Below are 22,925 nucleotides of genomic sequence, written 5' to 3'. Positions count from 1 at the left end.
CGATGCATGATAGACTGTTTCCCCTGGTGAGTGACATTGCATCCCACTGACTCAGTTGACATTTCCATGGTTACATCTTTTATTTCCCTTCAACATGTGAGAGTTGCATCCATTTAAAGAGAACTCACAGGAGGGAGGCCAGTACTGTACGAGCCGTGGCTGGGCTACTCATGTCTTAGAGAGCAATGTGGAGCGTCGGTACTAAGTGGTTGGGATTTGCTCGAAGAGCATCAGCTCGTGTTAATGACCTGCAGTCTTCAGCAGGGCTTATCCATTCAAATCAACTCCACAGAGAGGATTTCTCAAGTCTGATGATTAAAGTAAGATTCTGTAATAAGTGTATGGAGGTGCTTTAAAAAGGAGAGACCTTAGTCTTTCCTCAAGCTGTGGAGCTTAATCATTCCATCACAGGTCCCTGTGGTGGCATTTTAAGGGTCTGTTGACTATGACAAGCAACACACTATCACAATTAATGTGTGTAGAATTATATTACAGTATGTCAGACTTACCACGTTTAATTGCATACACGTTTGGATCCTTTTAAATAGTCTTCTAACATACATAAAGCAGTTGGCTTTCCATAGCAAACGTTTGAAAACTGAGATTAGGGTTTTCAACAACATTGCATTGGCATCACTCATCAAATGTATTTATGAAGCCCTTCTTACATCAGCTGATATCTCAAAGTGCTGTACAGAAACCCAGCCTAAAACCCCAAACAGCAAGCAATAGAGGTGTAGAAGCACGGTGGCTAAGAAAAACTCCCTAGAAAGGCCAGAACATAGGAAGAAACCTAGAGAGGAACCAGGCTATGAGGGGTGGGCAGTCCTCTGCTGGCTGTGCCGGGTGGAGATTATCACAAAACATGGCCAAGATGTTCAAATGTTCATAGATGACCAGCATGGTCAAATAATAATAATCACAGTGGTTGTTGAGGGTGCAACAGGTCAGCACCTCAGGAGTAAGTCAGTTGGCTTTTCATAGCCGATCATTCAGAGTATCTCTGCTGTCTCTAGAGAGTTGAAAATAGCAGGTCTGGGACAGGTAGCACGTCCGATGCACAGGTCAGGGTTCCATAGCTGCAGGCAGAAAAGTTGAAACTGGAGCAGCAGCAAGGCCAGGTGGACTGGGGACAGCAAGGAATCATCAGGCCATGTAGTCCTGAGGCGCGGTCCTAGGGCTCAGGTCCTCCGAGAGAGAGAAAGAAAGAATTAGAGAGAGCATACTTAAATTCACACAGGACACCGGATAAGACAGGAGAAATACTCCAGATATAACAGACTGACCCTAGCCCCCCGACACAAACTACTGCAGCATAAATACTGGAGGCTGAGACAAGAGGGGTCGGGAGACACTGTGGCCCCGTCCGACTAAACCCCCGGACAGGGCCAAACAGGCAGAATATAACCCCACCCACTTTACCAAAGCACAGCCCCCACACCAGTAGAGCGATATCTTCTTCCACCAACTTACCATCCTGAGACAATGCCGAGTATAGGCCACAAAGATCTCTGCCACGGCACAACCCAAGGGGGGGCGCCAACCCAGACAGGAAGATCACGTCAGTGACTCAAGTGACGCACCCTTCCTAGGGACGGTATTGAAGAGCACCAGTAAGCCAGTGACTCAGCCCCTGTAATAGGGTTAGAGGCAAAGAATCCCAGTGGAGAGAGGGGAACCAGCCAGGCAGAGACAGCAAGGGCGGTTCGTTGCTCCAGTGCCTTTCCGTTCACCTTCACACTCCTGGGCCAGTCTACACTCAATCACAGGACCTACTGAAGAGATGAGTCTTCAATAAAGACTTAAAAGTTGAGACCGAGTCTGCGTCTCTCACATGGGTAGGCAGACCATTCCATAAAAATTGAGCTTTATAGGAGAAAGCCCTGCCTCCAGCTGTTTGCTTAGAAATTCTAGGGACAGTTAGGAGGCCTGCGTCTTGTGACCGTAGCGTACATGTAGGTACAGTGGGGAGAACAAGTATTTGATACACTGCCGATTTTGCCGATTGTCCTACTTACAAAGCATGTAGAGGTCTGTAATTTTTATCATAGGTACACTTCAACTGTGAGAGACGGAATCTAAAACAAAAATCCCAAAAATCACATTGTATGATTTTTAAGTAATTAATTAGCATTTTATTGCATGACATAAGTATTTGATACATCAGAAAAGCAGAACTTAATATTTGGTACAGAATCCTTTGTTTGCAATTACAGAGATCATACGTTTCCTGTAGTTCTTGACCAGGTTTGCACACATTGCAGCAGGGATTTTGGCCCACTCCTCCATACAGACCTTCTCCAGATCCAGGTTTCGGGGCTGTCGCTGGGCAATACGGACTTTCAGCTCCCTCCAAAGATTTTCTATTGGGTTCAGGTCTGGAGACTGGCTAGGCCACTCCAGGACCTTGAGATACTTCTTACGGAGCCACTCCTTAGTTGCCCTGGCTGTGTGTTTCGGGTCGTTGTCATGCTGGAAGACCCAGCCACGACCCATCATCAATGCTCTTACTGAGGGAAGGAGGTTGTTGGCTAAGATCTCGCAATACATGGCCCCATCCATCCTCCCCTCAATACGGTGCAGTCGTTCTGTCCCCTTTGCAGAAAAGCATCCCCAAAGAATGATGTTTCCACCTCCATGCTTCACGGTTGGGATGGTGTTCTTGGGGTTGTACTCATCCTTCTTCTTCCTCCAAACATGGCGAGTGGAGTTTAGACCAAAAAGCTCTATTTTTGAATCATCAGACCACATGACCTTCTCCCATTCCTCCTCTGGATCATCCAGATGGTCATTGGCAAACTTCAGACGGGCCTGGACATGCGCCTGCTTGAGCAGGGGGACCTTGTGTGCGCTGCAGGATTTTAATCCATGACGGCGTAGTGTGTTACTAATGGTTTTCTTTGAGACTGTGGTCCCAGCTCTCTTCAGGTCATTGACCAGGTCCTGCCGTGTAGTTCTGGGCTGATCCCTCACCTTCCTCATGATCATTGATGCCCCACGAGGTGAGATCTTGCATGGAGCCCCAGACCGAGGGTGATTGACCATCATCTTGAACTTCTTTTATTTTCTTCTATTTTCTAATAATTGCGCCAACAGTTGTTGCCTTCTCACCAAGCTGCTTGCCTATTGTCCTGTAGCCCATCCCAGCCTTGTGCAGGTCTACAATTTTATCCCTGATGTCCTTACACAGCTCTCTGGTCTTGGCCATTGTGGAGAGGTTGGAGTCTGTTTGATTGAGTGTGTGGACAGGTGTCTTTTATACAGGTAACGAGTTCAAACAGGTGCAGTTAATACAGGTAATGAGTGGAGAACAGGAGGGCTTCTTAAAGAAAAACTAACAGGTCTGTGAGAGCCGGAATTCTTACTGGTTGGTAGGTGATCAAATACTTATGTCATGCAATAAAATGCAAATGAATTACTTAAAAATCATACAATGTGATTTTCTGGATTTTTGTTTTAGATTCCGTCTCTCACAGTTGAAGTGTACCTATGATAAAAATTACAGACCTCTACATGCTTTGTAAGTAGGAAAACCTGCAAAATCGGCAGTGTATCAAATACTTGTTCTCCCCACTGTATGTACGGCAGGACCAAATCGGAAAGATAGGTAGGAGCAACCCCATGTAGCTTTGTAGGTTAGCAGTAAAACCTTGAAATCAGCCCTTGCCTTAACAGGAAGCCAGTGTAGAGAGGCTAGCACTGTAGTAATATGATCAAATTTTTGGGTTCTAGTCAAGATTCTAGCAGCCGTATTTAGCACTAAGTGAAGTTTATTTAGTGCTTTATCTGGGTAGCTGGAAAGTAGAGCATTGCAGTGGTCTAACCTAGAAGTGACAAAATGAATGGATGCATTTTTCTGCATCATTTTTGAACAGAAAGTTTCTGATTTCTGCATTGTTACGTAGATGGAAAAAATCTGTCCTTGAAACAGTCTTGATATGTTCGTCAAAAGAGAGATCAGGGTCCAGAGTAACGCCGATGTCCTTCACAGTGTTATTTGAGACGACTGTACAACCATCAAGAATAATTGTCAGATTCAACAGTTTCTTGGGACCTAGAACAAGCATCTCTGTTTTGTCCGAGTTTAAAAGTAGAACATTTGCAGCCATCCACTTCCTTATGTCTGAAACACAGGCTTCCAGCGAGGGCAATTTTGGGTCTTCACCATGTTTCATCGAAATGTACAGCTGTGTGTCATCTGCATAGCAGTGAAAGTTACCATTATGTTTCCGAATGACATCACCAAGAGGTAAAATATATAGTGAAAACAATATTGGTCCTAAAACGGAACCTTGAGGAACACCGAAATTTACAGTCATATCACTTACTGTTAACTGGTTGTTGTATTACTGAGAGAGTGAGGTACAGTAAAAGTTATTCTCATTGGGAGTGCTAGTAGAGGAGCTGACGTGTCGCTGTCCCAAACGTGTCGCTGTCCTACCCATATTCGTTCATGGCAAGGTTGGGATTTATATCAACTGAATAAATCTACCACACCTGAAAAGACTGCTAAGGTACAGTAATCAACCATTCAAATGTATTTATAAAGCCCTTCTTACATCAACTGATGTCACAAAGTGCTGTACAGAAACCTAGCCTGAAACCCCAAACAGCAGGCAATGCAGGTGTAGAAGCACGGTGGCTAGGAAAAACTCCTTAGAAAGGCTGGAACCTAGGAAGAAACCTAGAGGAACCAGGCTTTGAGAGGTGGCCAGTCCTCTTCTGGCTGTGCTGGGTGGAGATTATAACAGAACAGTAATGTGTGACTTACTGTAAGTGACTGGAGCGAAGAAGAGAGCTCCTTCCCACTGTGAGTCTGTTAAGATGGAAGACCTGGCAGCCTAGTTAGCTGGGCTTTGAGCAGCAACAGTTGAGTCATACATTTGATATTTCTTTCAAACATGTTTTACTTTGTCAATATGGGGTATTGTGTGTACATAGACTATACAAAAAAAAATGGAATACATTTTTTTATTCTGGCTGTAACAAAACAACATGTGGAATAAGTTAATGGGTATGAATGCTTTCTGAAGGCACTGTATGTGCAAGTTGGTGCTGCTTGAGAGAGGAAGTTAATCCAATGTCAAACAGCCTGATCTATGTTTAATTCTAATTTTACACAGACAAAGCTGTTATATATAAGAATGTTCAAAGTATAGCTGAGCAAGGTTTATGTTGTTTCAGTAACATTTGTTTCACTTTAGCTGTTTCTTCTCTAGTTATCATAACATAAGCGAAAGTCGCTGAAACAACATACAAAACATGCGGAGCTTTGCACAGACTGATTTTATTTTGTTCAAATTGGTTTTGAATCCATGTATTTGTCACTGTTTTCATCTATTGGGACCTCAAAAAATTGAGAAAACTTTGAATAAATCATGTTGGGCATTCAATCAGAAGTAAGATATATTGGTTTTGGATGTTTACTGTGGTGTAATCCAAATCTATTTAAAATACAGGAATAATGCATGTGTATACAGTACCTTACACTGCTTTTGGTCCCTTTTCTAATTAATTTAAATGAAAAGTGTGCAATCCCCTGAAAATGTATTCCCCATACATGTAGTAATGAAAAACAAAACATGTCAATACATTATGTAATCTATTTCAGATCAAGTCAATATTTAGAAAGTCCCACTGAAATAGACTCTATAAGTATAATAATACAACATTTCGTCAAACTAGACATATTTCCATGTTTGAAACAATCATATCAATATGCATGTGCTGATGTTCCACTAACATGAACCAGGATTTGATCTAACATTAAATTGTTGATAGCAAGCTTCCTATTACAGAGCCTTCAGAAGATATTCCTACCCCTTGACTTGTTCCACATTTATTTTACTGCCTGAATTCAAAATGGATCAAGTATTTTTTTCTCAACCATCTACACATAATGATAAAGTGAAAATGTGTTTTTAGAAAATGTTGCTATTTTATAGAAACTTAAATAGAGAAATATCTCATATACATAAATATTCACACCCTTGAGACAGTATTTTGTAGAAGCACCTTTGGCAGCGATTAAACCTGTGAGTTTTTCTGGGTAACTCTCTAAGAGCTTTATCATTGCTAGACAACCATTTTCAGGTCTTGATATAGATTTTCAAGTATATTTAAGTCAAAACTGTAACTCAGCCATTCAGGAACTTTCACTGTCTTCTTGGTAAGCAACTCCAGTGTAGATTTGGCTTGTGCTTTAGGTTATTGACCTGCTGAAAGCTGAATTCATCTCCCAGTGTCTGGTGGAAAGCAGACTGAACCAGGTTTTCCTCTTGGATTATTATGCTTGTGCTTAGCTCCATTCTGTTTATTTCTTATCCTGAAAACTCCCCAGTCCTTAACGATTACAAGCATACCCATAACATGATACAGCTACCACTATTCTTAAAAATATGGAGAGTAGTACTCAGGAATGTGTTGTATTGGATTTTCCCAAAATATACTGTAACACTTTGTATTCAGGACATGCAGTTAATTGCTTTCCCACATCCTTTGCAGAATTACTTTAGTGCCTAGTTGCAAACAGGATGCATGTTTTGGAATATTTTTATTCTGTATAAGCTTCCTTCTTTTCCCTCTGTAATTTAGGATTGTGGAGTAACTACAATGATGTTGATCGATCCTCAGTTTGTAACTGTTTTAAAGGTACCATCAACCTAATTGTGAAATTCCTGCGCAGTTTCTTTCCTCTCTGGCAACAGAGTTAGGAAGGACACCTGTATCTTTGCAGTGACTGGGTCTATTGATACACCATCAAACGTGTAATTAATAACTTCACCATGCTCAAAGGGATATTCAATGTCTCCTTTTTGAATTTTTACCCATCTACCAATAGGTGCCATTCTTAGTGAGGCTTTGGAAAACCTCCCTGGTCCTTGTGGTTGAATCTGTTTTTGAAATTCACTGCTCAACGGAGGGTCCTTACAGATAATTGTATGTGTGGGGTACATAGATGGGGTAGTCATTAAAAAATCATATTAAACAATATTCTTGCACACAGAGTGAGTCCATGCAACTTATGTGACTTGTTGAACACATTGTTACTCCTGAACTGATTTAGGCTTGCCATAACAAAGGGGTTGAATACTTATTGACTCAAGACATTTCAGCTTTTCATTTTGTATTAATTTGTAAAAATGAAGAAAAACCTAATTCCACTTTGACATTATGGGGTATTGTGTGCAGCCCATTTCAATTCAGGCTATAACACAACAAAATGTTTAAAAAGTCAAGGGTTGTGAATAGTTTCTGAAGGCACTGTATATATTCATGAAGTGACGTTACAAACCATACTCATTATTTCTGTCTTCTGCCCTATAGGATATTTGACAGTAACCATTGAGCCCCTTCCTCCTGTTGTTGTGGGAGAGACTGTCACCCTGAAGTGCAACTTCAAGACTGATGGAAGACTTCGAGAGATTGTGTGGTATAGGGTGAGTCAAGCTGCAAGTTCATACACTATACTGTATATGCATGCCATGTACACCAGCCTTTCAATACTAATCAGTGTGACTTAATCCATTTTAGTTTTATTTCATATATTTTATATGATGTAGGTATTTAACTCTTGACCAAATGCCAATTAGCCTCTCTTCCTCTAGTGGTATAGTGTGACAAATTCCAATTTTAAGAATTAATAAGGGCCAGGTAATTCATGCCAGGTGTGAAGGGTGTCACTCTGGCTTTTGGTTAGGAATATGATTTTCCTCTCAGTTATGCCCGGATATTTGGCATAAAATAGAAGCTAATGTGACATTAATAGCAGATGATTACAGTTCAGAGGCTGGGTTTTATCTATTGAAACAATGGTGTTCCAAAGAGGTCACACCGAAGCACTTGGATGGATGTCAATGAAGCAACAGCTGTCAGCTCACGGCCTGATTATTTAATTTACCCATAACTCCCCAATTATGCGCCGGTTAGAATTATACAAGTACGCAGTATGAAATATGCTATATTTATTCTGTGGAATTCTGCAGTCATAGACAGTACCCTGGCTGATACAGTTTGGACAAAGATATTATATTGCACCCTTGCAATTTTCTTAAATAATTCCCTATTTCTTGTAAAACAAGTTGAACTGAAAATACATTTTATTGGATTTTCAACATTGCAAAACCACATTTATTTTTGTAAACTTTAGCTTACAATTTGTATTTTGAAAATAAAGAATCACATGGACAAAATGATTGGCACCCTGTAGCTAGTACTTGGTTGCACAGCCAAGATAACTCCCAACAAATGCTTCTTGTAGCCATCAATGAGTTTGTTGCACCTTTCTACTGGCAATTTTGCACAGTCTTCAGAAGCAAACTGCTCTAATTCTTCAGTGTTTGAGGGGGTGCCCTCCACCAACTGCTGATTTCAGCTCTCGCTATAGGATATGAATGTAATTCAGATCTGGAATCTTTGCTGGCCACTCCAGAACATACCAGCGGTTTTTCTTGAACCATTTCTTGTTGCTTTGATGTGTGTTTGGGGTCAGTGTCCTGTTCACCTTTATCCACTTAACTGTACTGCCTCAACATTGCTGATTGTTGAGTCAAACTACAGTGCATTAGGAAAGTATTCAGACCCCTTGACCTTTTCCACATTTTGTTACGTTACAACATTATCCTAAAATTGATTTTAAAAAATCTAATCAATCTACACAAAATACCCAATAATCACAAAGCAAAAACTGTTGCAAATATATTAACAATAAAATACAGAAATACCTTATTTACATAAGTATTCAGACCCTTTGGTATGAGACTCTAAATTTAGCTCAGGTGCATCCTATCTCCATTGATCATCCTTGAGATGTTTCTACATCTTGATTGTATTCAATTGATTGGACATGATTTGGAAAGGCACACACGTCTATATAAGGTCTCACAGTCGACAGTGCATGTCAGAGCAAAAACCAAGCCATCAGGTCGAAGGAATTGTCCATAGAGCTGTGAGACAGGATTGTATCGAGGCACAGCTCTGGGGAAGTGTACCAAAAAATGTCTGCAGCATTGAAGGTCCCCAAGAACACAGTGGCCTCCATCATTCTTAAATATAAGATGTTTGGAACCACCAAGACCCTCCCTAGAGCAGGCTGCCCGGCCAAGCTGAGCAATCATGGGAGAAGGACCGGTGAAGCATGATGGCTGCAGCATCATGCTGTGGAGATGTTTTCAGCGGCAGGGACTGGGAGACTAGTCAGGATCGAGGGAAAGTTGCTTCGGGACTCTGAATGTCTCTGAATGTCCTTAAGTCATGTCCTTGAGCCGGACTAGAAGCCGTAAAAACATCTCTGGAGAGACCTGAAAATAGCTGTGCATCGACACTCCCCATCCAACCTGACAGAGCTTGAGAGGATCTGCAGAGAAAAATGGGAAAAACTCCCCAAATACAGGTATTCCAAGCTTGTAGCTTGGCTGTAATTGCTGCCAAAGGTGCTTCAAGAAAGTACTGAGTAAAGGGTCTGAATACTTATGTAAATTTGATATCAGTATTTTTTTGTTGCAAAAATGTCTAAACACTTGTTTTTGCTTTGTCATTATGGGGTCTTGTGTGTAGATTGATAGGGGATTTTTTTTTTAATAAGGCTGTAACAAAATTAAGTCAAGAGGTCTGAATACTTTCCGAATGCACTGTATATGGCTGAGGCAGTGACACTTCTATTATAAGATTTACTGTTAGATTGTTTCTTTTATATAGCCTTTTCTTTGAAGAAAACCTTTTCTCTAGGTTCATCTTTACAAATGCTGACATTTCAAGACAGGACACAAAAAGACACTTTACATATCAACCTCAGTATCATACATAATGTTTTGCGCTTTGAAAATGTCATTGAATCAGAAAGGATTTTGAGGGTTTAGTTAAGTTTATATGGAGTCCTTACCTTGTTGGGCTTTTAAGCTTTTTGCTCTCAAGTGCTATTCTACAATAATGTTTCAAATTGGTGCAGATATGAATGCAGAGTATTTGAAGTAATTTAGATTCTCTTGATCATTGCAATGCTTTTTACACAGTGAAACTGTCTGCTCTTTGGGGAAATGGGTTTGGAAGAGGAAAGTTAATAGAATGCACATTTACTCAATAATAGATCATTTTTAATGGAGTCCTTACTATCATTTTCGCCAGGCAGGAACCAGACTGTCTTGGGAGTTACAGCTGTAGTGTAAAACAAACTCCACTCACTGAGAGTGAGGCTGTCCACATCAACTATTGGTTAGTGAGGAAAATGCAGAGGTTGTAAAGAGAAACCAGCCTCATCTCTCTTGTGCCCACTACTCAATGCAACAGCTAATACATTATATATAAATTATCCACACTCGGCTGCCAAAGTTTCTTTAATCTCTGTCTTTTATTTGACTAAACTGTCGACTTCTAATTTTCCCCCCACGTTCAAATGGAACTGGGGTTGACGCCCACCTTGGGAATCATCATGTCTAATCAAAGTCTGGCCAACGAGACAGAAGCTGAATGAACTAAAGACCTCAGCTAGCCTCATTCATTACCAGGGTGCCGTTATCTTAACAGATTCTGTTTGAGGATTCTGTAATGCACACCAGTGCCAGCCTGCTCCTTGAAACCATGCACATCCTTAGCATTGCTAAGACCTAGTGTAGCCACTCAAGATAATCAAGATTGCTATTGAGAAGCTTTCAGGCTGGCCTAATAGAGTACTACTGTGCAGTATTTTGGTACGTAGAAAGGTATAAAATAGTAATCTCTTCTTAATTACATTGTTAAAAGCCCTTACTACTATTCAAAACTTGTTAATTCGATTTTTTCAACAATTCATGTGTGGCATTTGACATTTGGCACAGACCTGAAAACAAAGATATTTGTGAACATCACATAATCAGACAACCTGCATATACTGATGGAAGTTCAATGTGCTTCTTTTTTTGTACCGTTTTCAGCATGCCTCTTTTTATAGTTTGGGAATGTATTATTGTTTATTTGCACCTTATAAAGAAGCTATTCAGATCAGCACAATGCCAAATATCTCCCGGGAAGGTAGAGCAGATTTGCATCTTACTGTATGTCAACACAATGTTTATGTTAGGGATTTCTCTGTGAGAGGATATATAAACCCCTGAATCACACAAAGCTCAGCTCACTTGGAAGAAACCCCATTTTGGGGTAAATATTGGAAAATGGATGACTACTCCAACATCCAAGATTTTTGTTTCAACAATACCAATAATGCAAAATGGCAATTTATATAATTTTTATCCAAAAGTAGAATCGGAAGAATCTTCAATTAAATATTTGTAGGGGTCTTGGTGCGGTAGACTAGTGAAAAGCAAAAAAGTCAAGAAAAAACAGGTGGGCTATAGTACATGAGAGGGCTCACTCAACATGAGTGTTTTCCCATCTATTGGATGTTTAAATGTATTAGTCAGACCGAAGCACTAATGCTCCTGAAGCAAACACATAAAAGCATCTTGAGTGTATGTTATATTCCACAGAGCCACATTCATGTATTGTGCAGTGGGTTCTGTCAGGCCATGGATTAGGCACTGTGGATATGTAATACCATCAAGCTGTCCTCAACATTGTAATAGCATTTCATACTGATGGGGCTACAGATAGAGTGGAGGAGAGAATATTTATCAGCTCTGAAACCATTCTTAACATGTGCAGTAGGAACATGGAAGGATAAGATGCTGGCTGGGGAGGCCTGTGGAGACTTCTCCTCACTGAGACGCATGGCAGCTCACCTAATGCTGTGCTTGTTCTGATTATGTCACTCTAATGAAGAGATACCCATGACCTTCTCCCTATGGGGACCGCAGCAGTGCTGGCGGTGACGGTGCAGGGTTTCCGCTTGGCTGCCTGTTGAGTGCCATTCTGCATTACGCTTAATCTTCCCTAAGTTAACCTCTCTCTCTATATCCCTCGTCCCCCTCTCCCTCGTCCCCTGTCTCATTACCACATCCCTCCACCCACTCTGACAGCACTCTTATGGGATCATCTCTCTGGCCAGCATAGCCAGCATAGACTAGTGCTCTAAACGTGGGCCTTTTACCACTGACCTATCTGATAGCATTCATTCACACGCATGAGCCTATCTCACTCATATGGTCCACACGGTTCAGGCATTTTAACCTCAGCCTATTCCATTATAATGACTCAGGTCAGGTCTTCAACATGCTCTTTGTCAATTTGAGCTCTATTCTTACCCTCATAGTTAATAATAGTAATTCTTACAGGGGAGAGAGAGAAGATGCTGTTAACATACTGTTTTGCTTTCAACAGTGTGATTATAGACATGGCAAGCCTAGGGTGATGTTAAAGTTCAAGTAAATTATATGAAAATAATTTGTCATTCATATGAGCCTTGTCTTGATTACGTTGAATTCTAGAGTATTGCCTTGCGCATTTGGTTAGACACATGCTATTGTTCCACTTGAATAGATCACATGGACTCTCATGCAGAAATTACTGTTGATTGACAAGTACAGATTGCAAGGAGAGAGTGGGAATTAAAGACAGACAAGGAGACATGTACAGTAAGTGCTGCTCTTCTAAATAGAGGTTATATTGAAAGTAAGCCTATCTCAGAATTTCCTTACTGAAAGGACTTTGATGTTTGCTGTCACTAGTTCAGTGCGCTGTAATGGGAGTAGCACTTATTTGGTGTGGAATCCATTTTCTTTTTCACTGATTTTGCTTTTCTTCTGTGTAATGCATTACAGTCTCCCACGAGTGCTTCACTTGGGACTATTAGACAATGAGAAACCATTTATTTGAGAGAGGTAGCATAAATTAGTAGGATATATGAGAAGAACATTAAATAATATGTATCTCTGCTAAATACAGTGCTATGAGCATGAGCAATGAACCTATAACTACCAAAGGAGTAAACAAAGGAATGCAAAGCCATCATTCTCTGAGAACTTATATTCAAATGTGATATACTGATCAATACTGCACCTCCCCCTCAATAACCGTCCCCCTGATGACTTTATCCAACCTTTTGTTGGTAAATGTTAGCTAACTGCTTACACATCTTTCAAAAATGGAAACATGGAAGTTTCCTGGAAATATATATTATTAAAATACATTGTTTCAGTCCTTCTGTTTGGTTTCCTTAGAATTTTTTTATTTATTTTTTTATATGTGTTTCCTAACACACTGTGACCTGATTCCTGCAGTCTAAGCTGGTACATAAAAGCAATCGTGGCATGATGATGAGACAGAGAGTTGCTGCTTCTGCCCACACAGACTCCCCCTGCACCTCATCCTATTCTAATATTTCCTACGTTTACACTGTTTTTGTTTGTGCATCAGACTTAACTTGTGGCCCACATTTATGTACAAATCCCATTAAAGATATTGACACTGAAAAAGCACATGATCATGGGTATGCAAATTGCTTTTCACTTTGCAGTAGTACAACACCAAGAGGTGGAGGAGTGTATTGCCTAAGGGCAAAATCTATAGCTGGCTGGACTATTCAGTCTAGAGTTAAGTGGTTCTGTCCAGATACATGTACATTTGAACAGGGAGAGGATGGCTTATATGATACTTGACGCAGAAATGGTGTGTTTCTCTCTCCGGTAATCCTGTTTCCTGACTGCGGAGAGACGAGGGAGGCGTCACATTCCAAATCCGAGTTGGAAAAACTCAGAGACTGGGTTGCCCAGGCAACAGGAATCTGCGAGCACAGTAAAGAGTTCTCTGACTGTGTACACACAGCACACTCCTGTGTGTTGTGCCCAACTTCCTGCTGCTTTAAAACCCCAAGTGTAATTCTGTCATTGTGAAAATGGCTCAGTTAGTTGGAGTATCTCGATTGTATTCGGATTCACCCAAAACTATATATATATATATATATATATATATATATAAAAAAAGTGTTCAACAAATCTAAATATTTTACATTTTAGATTCTTTAAAAGTAGCCACCCTTTGCCTTGATGACAGCTTTGCACACTCTTGGCATTCTCTCAACCAGCTTCACAAGGTAGTCACCTAGAACGAATTTCAGTTAACAGGTGTGCCTTGTAAAAAATTAACTTGTGGAATTTCTTTCATTCTTAATGCATTTGAGCCAATCAGTTGTGTTGTGACAAGGTAGGGGTGGTATACAGAAGATAGCCCTATTTGGTAAAAGACCAAGTCCATATTATAGCAAGAGCAGCTCAAATAAGCAAAGAGAAATGACAGTCCATCATTACTTGAAGACATGAAGGTCAGTCAATCCGGAAAATTACAAGCACTATGATGAAACTGGCTCTCATGAGGACCGCTACAGGAAAGGAAGACCCATAGTTACCTCTGCTGCAGAGGATAAGTTCATTAGAGTTACCAGCATCAGAAATTGCAGCCCAAATAAATGCTTCACAGAGTTCAAGTAACAGACACATCTAAACATTAACTGTTCAGAGGAAACTGCGTGAATCAGGCCTTCATGGTCAAATTGCTGCAAAGAAACCACTACTAAAGAACACCAATAAAAATAAGAGACTTCCTTGGGCCAAGAAAAACGAGCAATGGACATTAGACCAGTGGTGATGAGTCCAAATTTGAGATTTTTGGTCCAACCACCGTGTCTTTGTGAGACACAGAGTGGGTGAACGGATTATGTCCGCATGTGTGGTTCCCACCATGAAGCACGGATGAGGAGGTGTAATGGTGTGGGGGTACTTTGCTGGTGACACCGTCAGTGATTTATTTAGAATTCAAGACACACTTAACATCTGGTTTGAGCTTAGTGAGACTATCATTTGATTGTAAACAGGACAATGACCCAACACACCTCCAGGCTGTGTAAGGGCTATTTGACCAAGGAGAGTGATGGAGTGCTGCATCAGATGACCTAGCCTCCACAATCACCCGACCTCGACCCAATTGAGATGGTTTGGGATGAGTTGGACTGCAGAGTGAAGGAAAAGCAGCCAACAAGTGCCTAGCATATGTTGGAACTCCTTCAAGACTGTTGTTAAAGCATTCCAGATAAAGCTGGTTGAGAGAATGCCAAGAGTGTGCAAAGCTGTCATCAAGGCAAAGGGTGGCTACTTTGAAGAATCTAAAATATAAAATATATTTTGATTTGTTTAACTCTTTTTTAAGTATTAATAAAGTTTCTTGTTAACAAACTATAGTTTTGGCAAGTTGGTTAGGACATCTACTTTGTGCATGACATGTAATTTTTCCAACAATTGTTTACAGACAAATTATTTCACTTATAATTCACTGTCTCACAAATCCAGTGGGTCAGAAGTTTTCATACAATAAGTTGACTGTGCCTCTAAACAGCTTGGAAAATTCCAGAAAATGATGTCATGGCTTTAGAAGCTTCTGATAGGCTAATAGACATAATTTGAGTTAATTGGAGGTGTACCTGTGGATTTATTTCAAGGCCTACCTTCAAACTCAGTGCCTCTTTGGTTGACATTATGGGAAAATCACATGAAAACAGCCAAGACCTCAGAAAAAATATTGCAGACCTCCACAAGTCTGGTTCATCCTTGGGAGCAATTTCCAAATGCCTGAAGGTACCACGTTCATCTGTACAAACAGAAGTATGCAAGTATAAACACCATGGGACCACGCAGCCGTCATACCGCTCAGGAAGGAGACGTATTCTGTCTCCTAGAGATGAACGTACTTTGGTGCAAAAAGTGCAAATCAATCCCAGAACAACAGCAAAGGACCCTGTGAAGATGCTGGAGGAAACAGGTACAAAAGTATCTATATCCACATTAAAACGAGTCCTATATCGACATATCCTGCAGCTCAGCAAGGAAGAAGCCTGTGCTCCAAAACCCCAATAAAAAAGCCAGACTAGAGTTTGCAACTGCACATGGTGACAAAGATTGTTCTTTTTTGAGAAATGTCCTCCTGTCTGATGAAACAAAAATAGAACTCTGTGGCGTATGAATCAGAATTAGTTGGGTAACATAGATAAATAAGATGTTTTATTTATATAATATGCTTATGTGAGATACTTTTTTCTTAGCTGGGGCTCAGTCATTTGGGACCCAGAGAGGGGAGAGGTCAGGCTTGTCTTTTACATGTCTCTGGTGCTATGCAGAATATCAGAAAGGGAAGAGGACAGGATGGAACATTGTCTTCATATGTGAATGTATCTGTTAAACCATGTGAAGGGATGGCGTGATTAAGGGGGAACCAATTACTTGTCTCTACAATGTCTGTGCGCAAGTCACTCCCCTCAGTGAGCTTGTCCAGGAGTGGGGTCTAGAGGGTGTTTGCTTGAGATGGGAGTATATAGAGTTGAAAATTGAGTTATGCCTTGGATGAGGTAATGTTTTTGTACTATGAAGTACCAGGAACGAGATTAGACCCTCGTCTTAGAGACCAAACTGAACGATAATTTATAGCGAATGCTATCTGGCTATGGGATACTCCTCTCTCAAGTAAAAGGTCCTTTGTGAAGAGTTCCTAAGATCTGTGGTTCGTCATGTAAGTTGAGAGGGGTGTATCTTTGCTTTAAAAGATCTCAGTTGCCATTATGTTGGGACTCTGAACAATTCATTAGAGATAGTGAATTGTTGAAAGTCAAAAGGGCTATTGTAAAGCTCACATTATTAAAGATGAAGTTTAAGTATATCTCTGACTGGTGTGTGGTTTGTAACTCTCCTCATTTGGTAATACAGGAAATTGCCACGACAACTGCTTGGCCATAATGACCATCGTTATGTTTGGAGGAAAAAGGGGGAGGCTTGCAAGCCAAAGAACACCATCCCAACCGTGAAGCACAGGGGTGGCAGCATCATGTTGTGGTGGTGCTTTGCTGCAGAAGGGACTGGTTCACTTCACAAAATAGATGGCATCATGAGGTAGGAAAATTATGTGGATATATTGAAGCAACATCTCAAGCCATCAGTCAGGAAGTTAAAGCTTGGTCGCAAATGGGTCTTCCAAATGGACAATGACCCCAAGCATACTTCCAAAGTTGTGGCAAAATGGCTTAAAGACAACAAAGTCAAGGTATTGGAGTAGCCATCACAAAGCCCTGACCTCAATCCCATAGAACATTTGTGGGCAGAACTGAAAAAGCGTGTGCGAGCAAGGAGGCCTACAAACCTGACTCAGTTACACCAGCTCTGTCAGGAGGAATGGGACAAAATTCCCCCAAGGTATTGTGGGAAGCTTGTGGAAGGCTACCCAAAATGTTTGACCCAAGTTAAACAATTTAAAGGCAATGCTACCAAATACTAATTGAGTATATGTAGACTTCTGGCCCACTGGGAATGTGATGAAAGAAATAGAAGCTGAAATATATCATTCTCTCTACTATAATTCTGACATTTCACATTCTTAATATTAAGTGGTGATCCTAACTGACCTAAGACAGGTAATTTTTACTCAGATTAAATGTCAGGATTTGTGAAAAACTGAGTTTAAATGTATTTGGCTAAGGTGTATGTAAACTTCTGACTTCAACTGTATATAGTTTTGGGTGAATCTGAATAATGTGTAGCAGCTTAAAAATATATCTGGATTCTTAACCCAACAACTGATATACACTGAGGTATACACTGAGTATACAAACATTAAGAACACCTGCTTTCTACATGACATAGACTGACCAGGTGAATTCAGGTGAAAGCTATGATCCGTTATTGATGTCACCTGTTAAATACACTTCAATCAGTGTAAATGGAGGGGAGGAGACAGGTTAAAGAAGGATTCTTGAGACAATTGAGACATTGATTGTGTATGTGAGCCATTCAGAGGGTGAATGTGCAAGACAAAAGACTAAAATGCCTTTGAAGAGGGGAATGGCAGTAGGTGCCAGGTGTACTTATTTCTGTCAAAACCTGCAGAACTGCTTGGTTTTTCATACTCAACAATTTCCCATGTGTATCAAGAATGGGTATACTCAGTGTAGATCATACGGTTGAAATACACATTGATGTATTAAAAAGTATAGGACATATTCAGGCAGTGAATGTGATTTATTTGGATATTGTCTATACCTCTCCACATCAATGAGTGAGAACTATTTTAGAAAGACCAATAGCCATTTGTTCCAGTTGGTAGTTCCGCTCAACATGTGGGCTGAAATCCATGTTGACTCTTTTGGTTGTTGACTGATCCATTTACGTTTGAAGCTGGCCCAGTGGAGTCGCATACAGCGCTCTGATCATGAATCTTGCAATCAACGATCCAAGTAATTGTTTGACATGCTCAGATGTTTAACGACAGTTTAGCATTTGTTTAATAGACTTTAACTTTCAGAGATGCATTGTTGACCTATTATGGCTGCAGGGGGAGTATTGAGTAGCTTGGATGAAAGGTGCACAGAGGTGCCCAGAGTAAACGGCCTGCTCCTCAGTCATAGTTGCTAATATATGCATAGTATTAATAGTATTGGATAAAAACACTCTGAAGTTTCTAAAACTGTTTGAATTATGTCTGTGAGTATAACAGAACTCATATGGCAGGCAAAAACCTGAGAAGAAATCCAACCAGGAAGTGAGAAATCTGAGGTTGGTCGATTTTCAACTCATTGCCTATTGAAAACACAGTAGGATATGGATCTGTTTCCACTTCCTATTCCACTAGATGTCAACAGTCTGTAGAACCTTGAATGAAGCTTCTACTGTGATGTGGGGCTGAATGAGAGGGGAATTAGTCAGTGGTCTGGCAGAGAGCCAGGTCCTGGTCATGCGCATTCCACATGATATCGACTTGCGTTCCATTACTTCTACAGACACAAAGGAATTCTCCGGTTGGAACGTTATTGAATATTTATGATAACAACTTCCTAAAGATTGATTCTATACTTAGTTTGACAAGTTTATTCGACCTGTCATATAACTTTTTGAAGTTTTCGTCCGACGTTCGGCTGGACCTGCACGAGCGTTTGGATTTGTGTACTAAACGCTAACAAAAGTAGCTACTTGGACATAAATGATGAACATTACCAAACAAAACACACATTTCTTGTGGGAGTCCTGGGAGTGCATTCCGATGAAGATCAGCAAAGGTAAGTGAAGATTTATAATGCTTTTTATGAGTTTTGTTGACGGGTAACTGTATGGCTTCCTTTTGTGGCTGAACGCTGTTCTCAGGTTATTGAATATTGTGCTTTGCCGTAAAGATTTTTGAAATCTGACACAGCGGTTGCATTAAGAACAAGTGTATCTTTAATTCTATGTAAAACATGTATCTTATATCAAAGTTTATGATGAGTATTTATGTTATTTGACATGGCTCTCTGCAATTTTTCCAGATATTTTGGAGGCATTTCTGAACATGGCGCCAAATTAAACTGAGGTTTTTGGTTATAACTATGAACTTAATCGAACAAAACATATATGTATTGTGTAACATGAAGTCCTATGAGTGTCATCTGATGAAGATCATCAAAGGTTAGTGATTCATTTTATCTCTATTTCTGCTTTTTGTGACTCCTGTCTTTGGCTGGAAAAATAGCTGTGTTTTTCTGTGATTTTGCAGTGAACTAACATAATCGTTTGTGGTGCTTTCGCTGTAAGGCCTATTTGAAATCAGACACTTTGGTGGGATTAACAACAAGATTACCTTTAAAATGGTATAAGATACATGTATGTTTGAGGAATTTTAATTATGAGATTTCTGTTTGAATTTGGCGCCCTGCACTTTCACTGGCTGTTGTCATATCATCCCGTTAACGGGATTGCAGCCATAAGAAGTAAAGTTTATGTTGATAATGGGGTCATTGTCCACTCAGATATTTGGGTCCTCAGCCACCTCTAATTTCATCCACTGAAGATTACACTATGTAGATGACCCCCCTCCCCCCTCAACATAATACTATTTACTAATGAGCACTATCCTTGTTAATATGTTGTGGAAATTGCAATTAGTTCTAGTTAGATAGGTGGTGGAATGATATGCATGATCTATGTTTCCAAAAGAAAAGGAAATCTTCGAAATACATTGGAAGTTTTATTATTGCAGTCTGTTATAATGATTTTCCTGGTCTGGCTGGTAATTATATAAGCATGTACATATTAAATAGAAACAGGGTATAATGGGACATATGTAACAGCACTGGTTTCTAATCAGTTCCTTTGCTGTTGATTTTTATCCCTGGGTGTTGCAAAGTAGGAATACATTTGTCATCAAATTTCTGCAGTGTAAATCATCCAATCATGCTTTTGATCTGAGACTTTGGCAATGTTTATTTAAATAAAAATAACTATTGCAGTGTGGTCCTTTCCGATATATACTTTACATGAAAATAGATTACTTACTAAAACAATGATAATAGTCCACAGCCTGTTCCTAACAAAAGCCTGTCATCATCTCAATCAGTCTCTGGCTCTCTGGTGAATCTGGCCTCAAGGGGATAGTGGAGATAAGGTGATATAGATCACTGCACCACAGCCTGCCCTTTTGAGGATGTCACCATGGCAAATAAGCCGCCTGTCCTATATTACATTATAATTACTCTGCTGTGTCAACAAATTGCAAGAAGTAATTTTTCACTCATGATGCTGGAACCGAAGGCATTACCTCTGTATGTTTCAAATGTAATTAGGGTAAAGCATGGTATTGTTGCACTGTTATCGGTGAATAAGCACCATCTCCTCACATTAATTTCCTTTAGATTGCCCAGGTATCTGACATAATCTAGTGCTACCACCATTTTACAAGTATACTTACAGTACTGTATATAATTCATTACGTTATACCTCTATGAGCATTAACCTAATTGGATGACTCATTGAAACATCCTTTACCTGTTTCCGACGTTCCCGTGTAATCGTACACTACTCTCCATCTCAATACTTACAATTTATATAATTCCTCCCATGATGCAATGCACCATATTCATAGATTATAGTGGTGCAGACGACAGGTCCAATTCTGTATTCCGTTCCTCAGTGGTTTGTGTTATCTAATGATGCTGAAGAAAAACATGACATACTCCTCCTCTCCACAGAAACATAAAGCTCTGGTAACTTTTAGAAAGCTTGGACAACGACAATCTCCAAAGTAAAACCACAGCAGATTTTCTAAATCCATTTTGCTATCACAGAATGATCAAACATGAAAGTGATTACTTAGCGATTAGGAGTGGATCAGGGGCTGATTGTGACATTTGCCTTAGAGGGGGAAGAGATTTCCATGCTTTTGAGTCTTAGCAGTAGCCTGTTTGTAAATACAACTAAGTGAGTTCCTTTGGGGACATTGGAAAGAGAGACTGGTTCCGGGAATGAATGCCAAACACCAAAATAAAAAGAGCGAAATACTGAACACAAGGATGTCATGGCAACCTCCAGCAATGGGAGAAGATGCATTTGAACCAGACAATATACCAGACAATTTACAGGATAAAAGCATTACCTTATCTTTAGTGTGTGTGTGTGTTTGTTTGTGTTGTGTGTGCATGCATCAGTAAGAGTCCACAAATGCTCCCCATATTTACAGTAGATCAGCCACAAATATTAAGTTAGGAGAGGGAGCTTTCAGAGGACGACTTAATCTGGGTGAGGCCGAGGGAGACATGATGCCGCTGCTTAAATCCTGCAATTTGCCATCAGAGGCTTTTGGACATAGTCGTTTGCACTTTGTCATTTTAGAGGGATAGGGAGGTCAGCTGTGTCAGTTGTTTGGGCTCTTTGTTGTCTTTAAAGGCCGTTTAGCATGGGTATCATGCTGAGACCTCCATCTCTGCTTTCAGAAGGGCCAGCAGGGAAGAGAATGGTGAATAGCCCATATTTTTGTAAGGCATGATGTATGACGTTGTCCAGCTGTTGTAGAGGCACAGAATAACAACACTAAATGGTTGTTACCACCATTTAATCCACCCTTAGAAAAAAACATTTTGGGGGATTTGTTGTGTGTATTTCAGCAAGAGATTGGTTTGAAACTCCTTTTGATAGAAACTCAAAAGTGTTTGGTAACTCAAGTGAGTGGTTAAGTCAAGTGTTGGTGACTGACCGGAATCGATCATTGTAGCTGAGGTCCAAGCCTATAATTGGAGAGGTGAACAATAATTTCCTCCTGGTTAGTCCTCTGGTCACTCCAGAAGTTACTCCTCTGCCCTGCACCACTCATGCACTGACTGTATCTACTGTATGACTTTATAACAGTTTCACTCTCTGGGGTTGTTAATTTCTCTTTTAATCTGGCCCTAACTTTAGCATGCCCTTCCCCAATGGGTGCATCTCTTGTGGCCTTTCTTTGAAATAATCCTGTGGCTGCCTTATCCGACCTTTACAGTTTCCTCAACTGTTTCTTTGATTCACTTTTTAATACCCCCTTATCAGCTCTACAGCCATGTGACTTTTAGAACCAACCAAAGTGCAAAATTACTCTGCTATTGTGTAGTGTCACGAAGGCAAAATATACACTACCGTTCAAAAGTTTTGGGTCACTTAGAAATGTCCTTGTTTTTGAAAGTAAAGCACATTCTTTGTCCATTAAAATAACATCAAATTGATCAGAAATACAGTGTAGACATTGCTAATGCTGTAAATGACTATTGTAGCTAGAAATGGCTGATTTTTTTATGGAATAGCTACATACAGAGGGCGTAATGGGCGTACAGAGGCCCATTATCAGCAACCATCACTCCTGTGTTCCAATGGCACGTTGTGTTAGCTAATCCAAGTTTAGCATTTTAAAAGGCTAATTGATCATTAGAAAACCCCTTGCAATTAAGTTAGCACAGCTGAAAACTGTTGTTCTGATTAAAGAAGCAATTAGACTAGTTGAGTATCTGGAGCATCAGCATTTGTGGGTTCGATTACAGGTTCAAAATGGCCAGAAACAAAGACCTTTCTTCTGAAACTCGTCAGTCTATACTTGTTCGAAAAAATGAAGGCTACTCCTGCATTCTACACCTGCATTGCTTGCTGTTTGGGGTTTTAGGCTGATATTCTGTACAGCACTTTGTGACACCAGCTAATGTAAGATGGGCTTTACAAATAAATGTGATTGATTGATACTCCATGCGAGAAATT

General features: G+C 40.2%; 1 protein-coding gene across 2 annotated transcripts in view; it reads left to right on the top strand.

Moving 5' to 3' along the window:
* The window catches only part of igsf21a (immunoglobin superfamily, member 21a), a 283,782-nt gene that overhangs the window by 98,033 nt on the left and 162,824 nt on the right, over positions 1 to 22,925 (top strand). For both annotated transcript variants that reach the window (XM_071335394.1, XM_071335393.1), the window contains exon 2: positions 7,327 to 7,439. In XM_071335394.1, coding sequence (XP_071191495.1) covers positions 7,327 to 7,439 — 113 coding nt within the window. The remainder of the gene's footprint in view (positions 1 to 7,326; positions 7,440 to 22,925) is intronic.

Source organism: Salvelinus alpinus, chromosome 12 (assembly GCF_045679555.1).
Source record: "Salvelinus alpinus chromosome 12, SLU_Salpinus.1, whole genome shotgun sequence".
NCBI lineage: Eukaryota > Metazoa > Chordata > Actinopteri > Salmoniformes > Salmonidae > Salvelinus > Salvelinus alpinus.
This window is presented reverse-complemented; position numbering and strand designations above follow the sequence as displayed.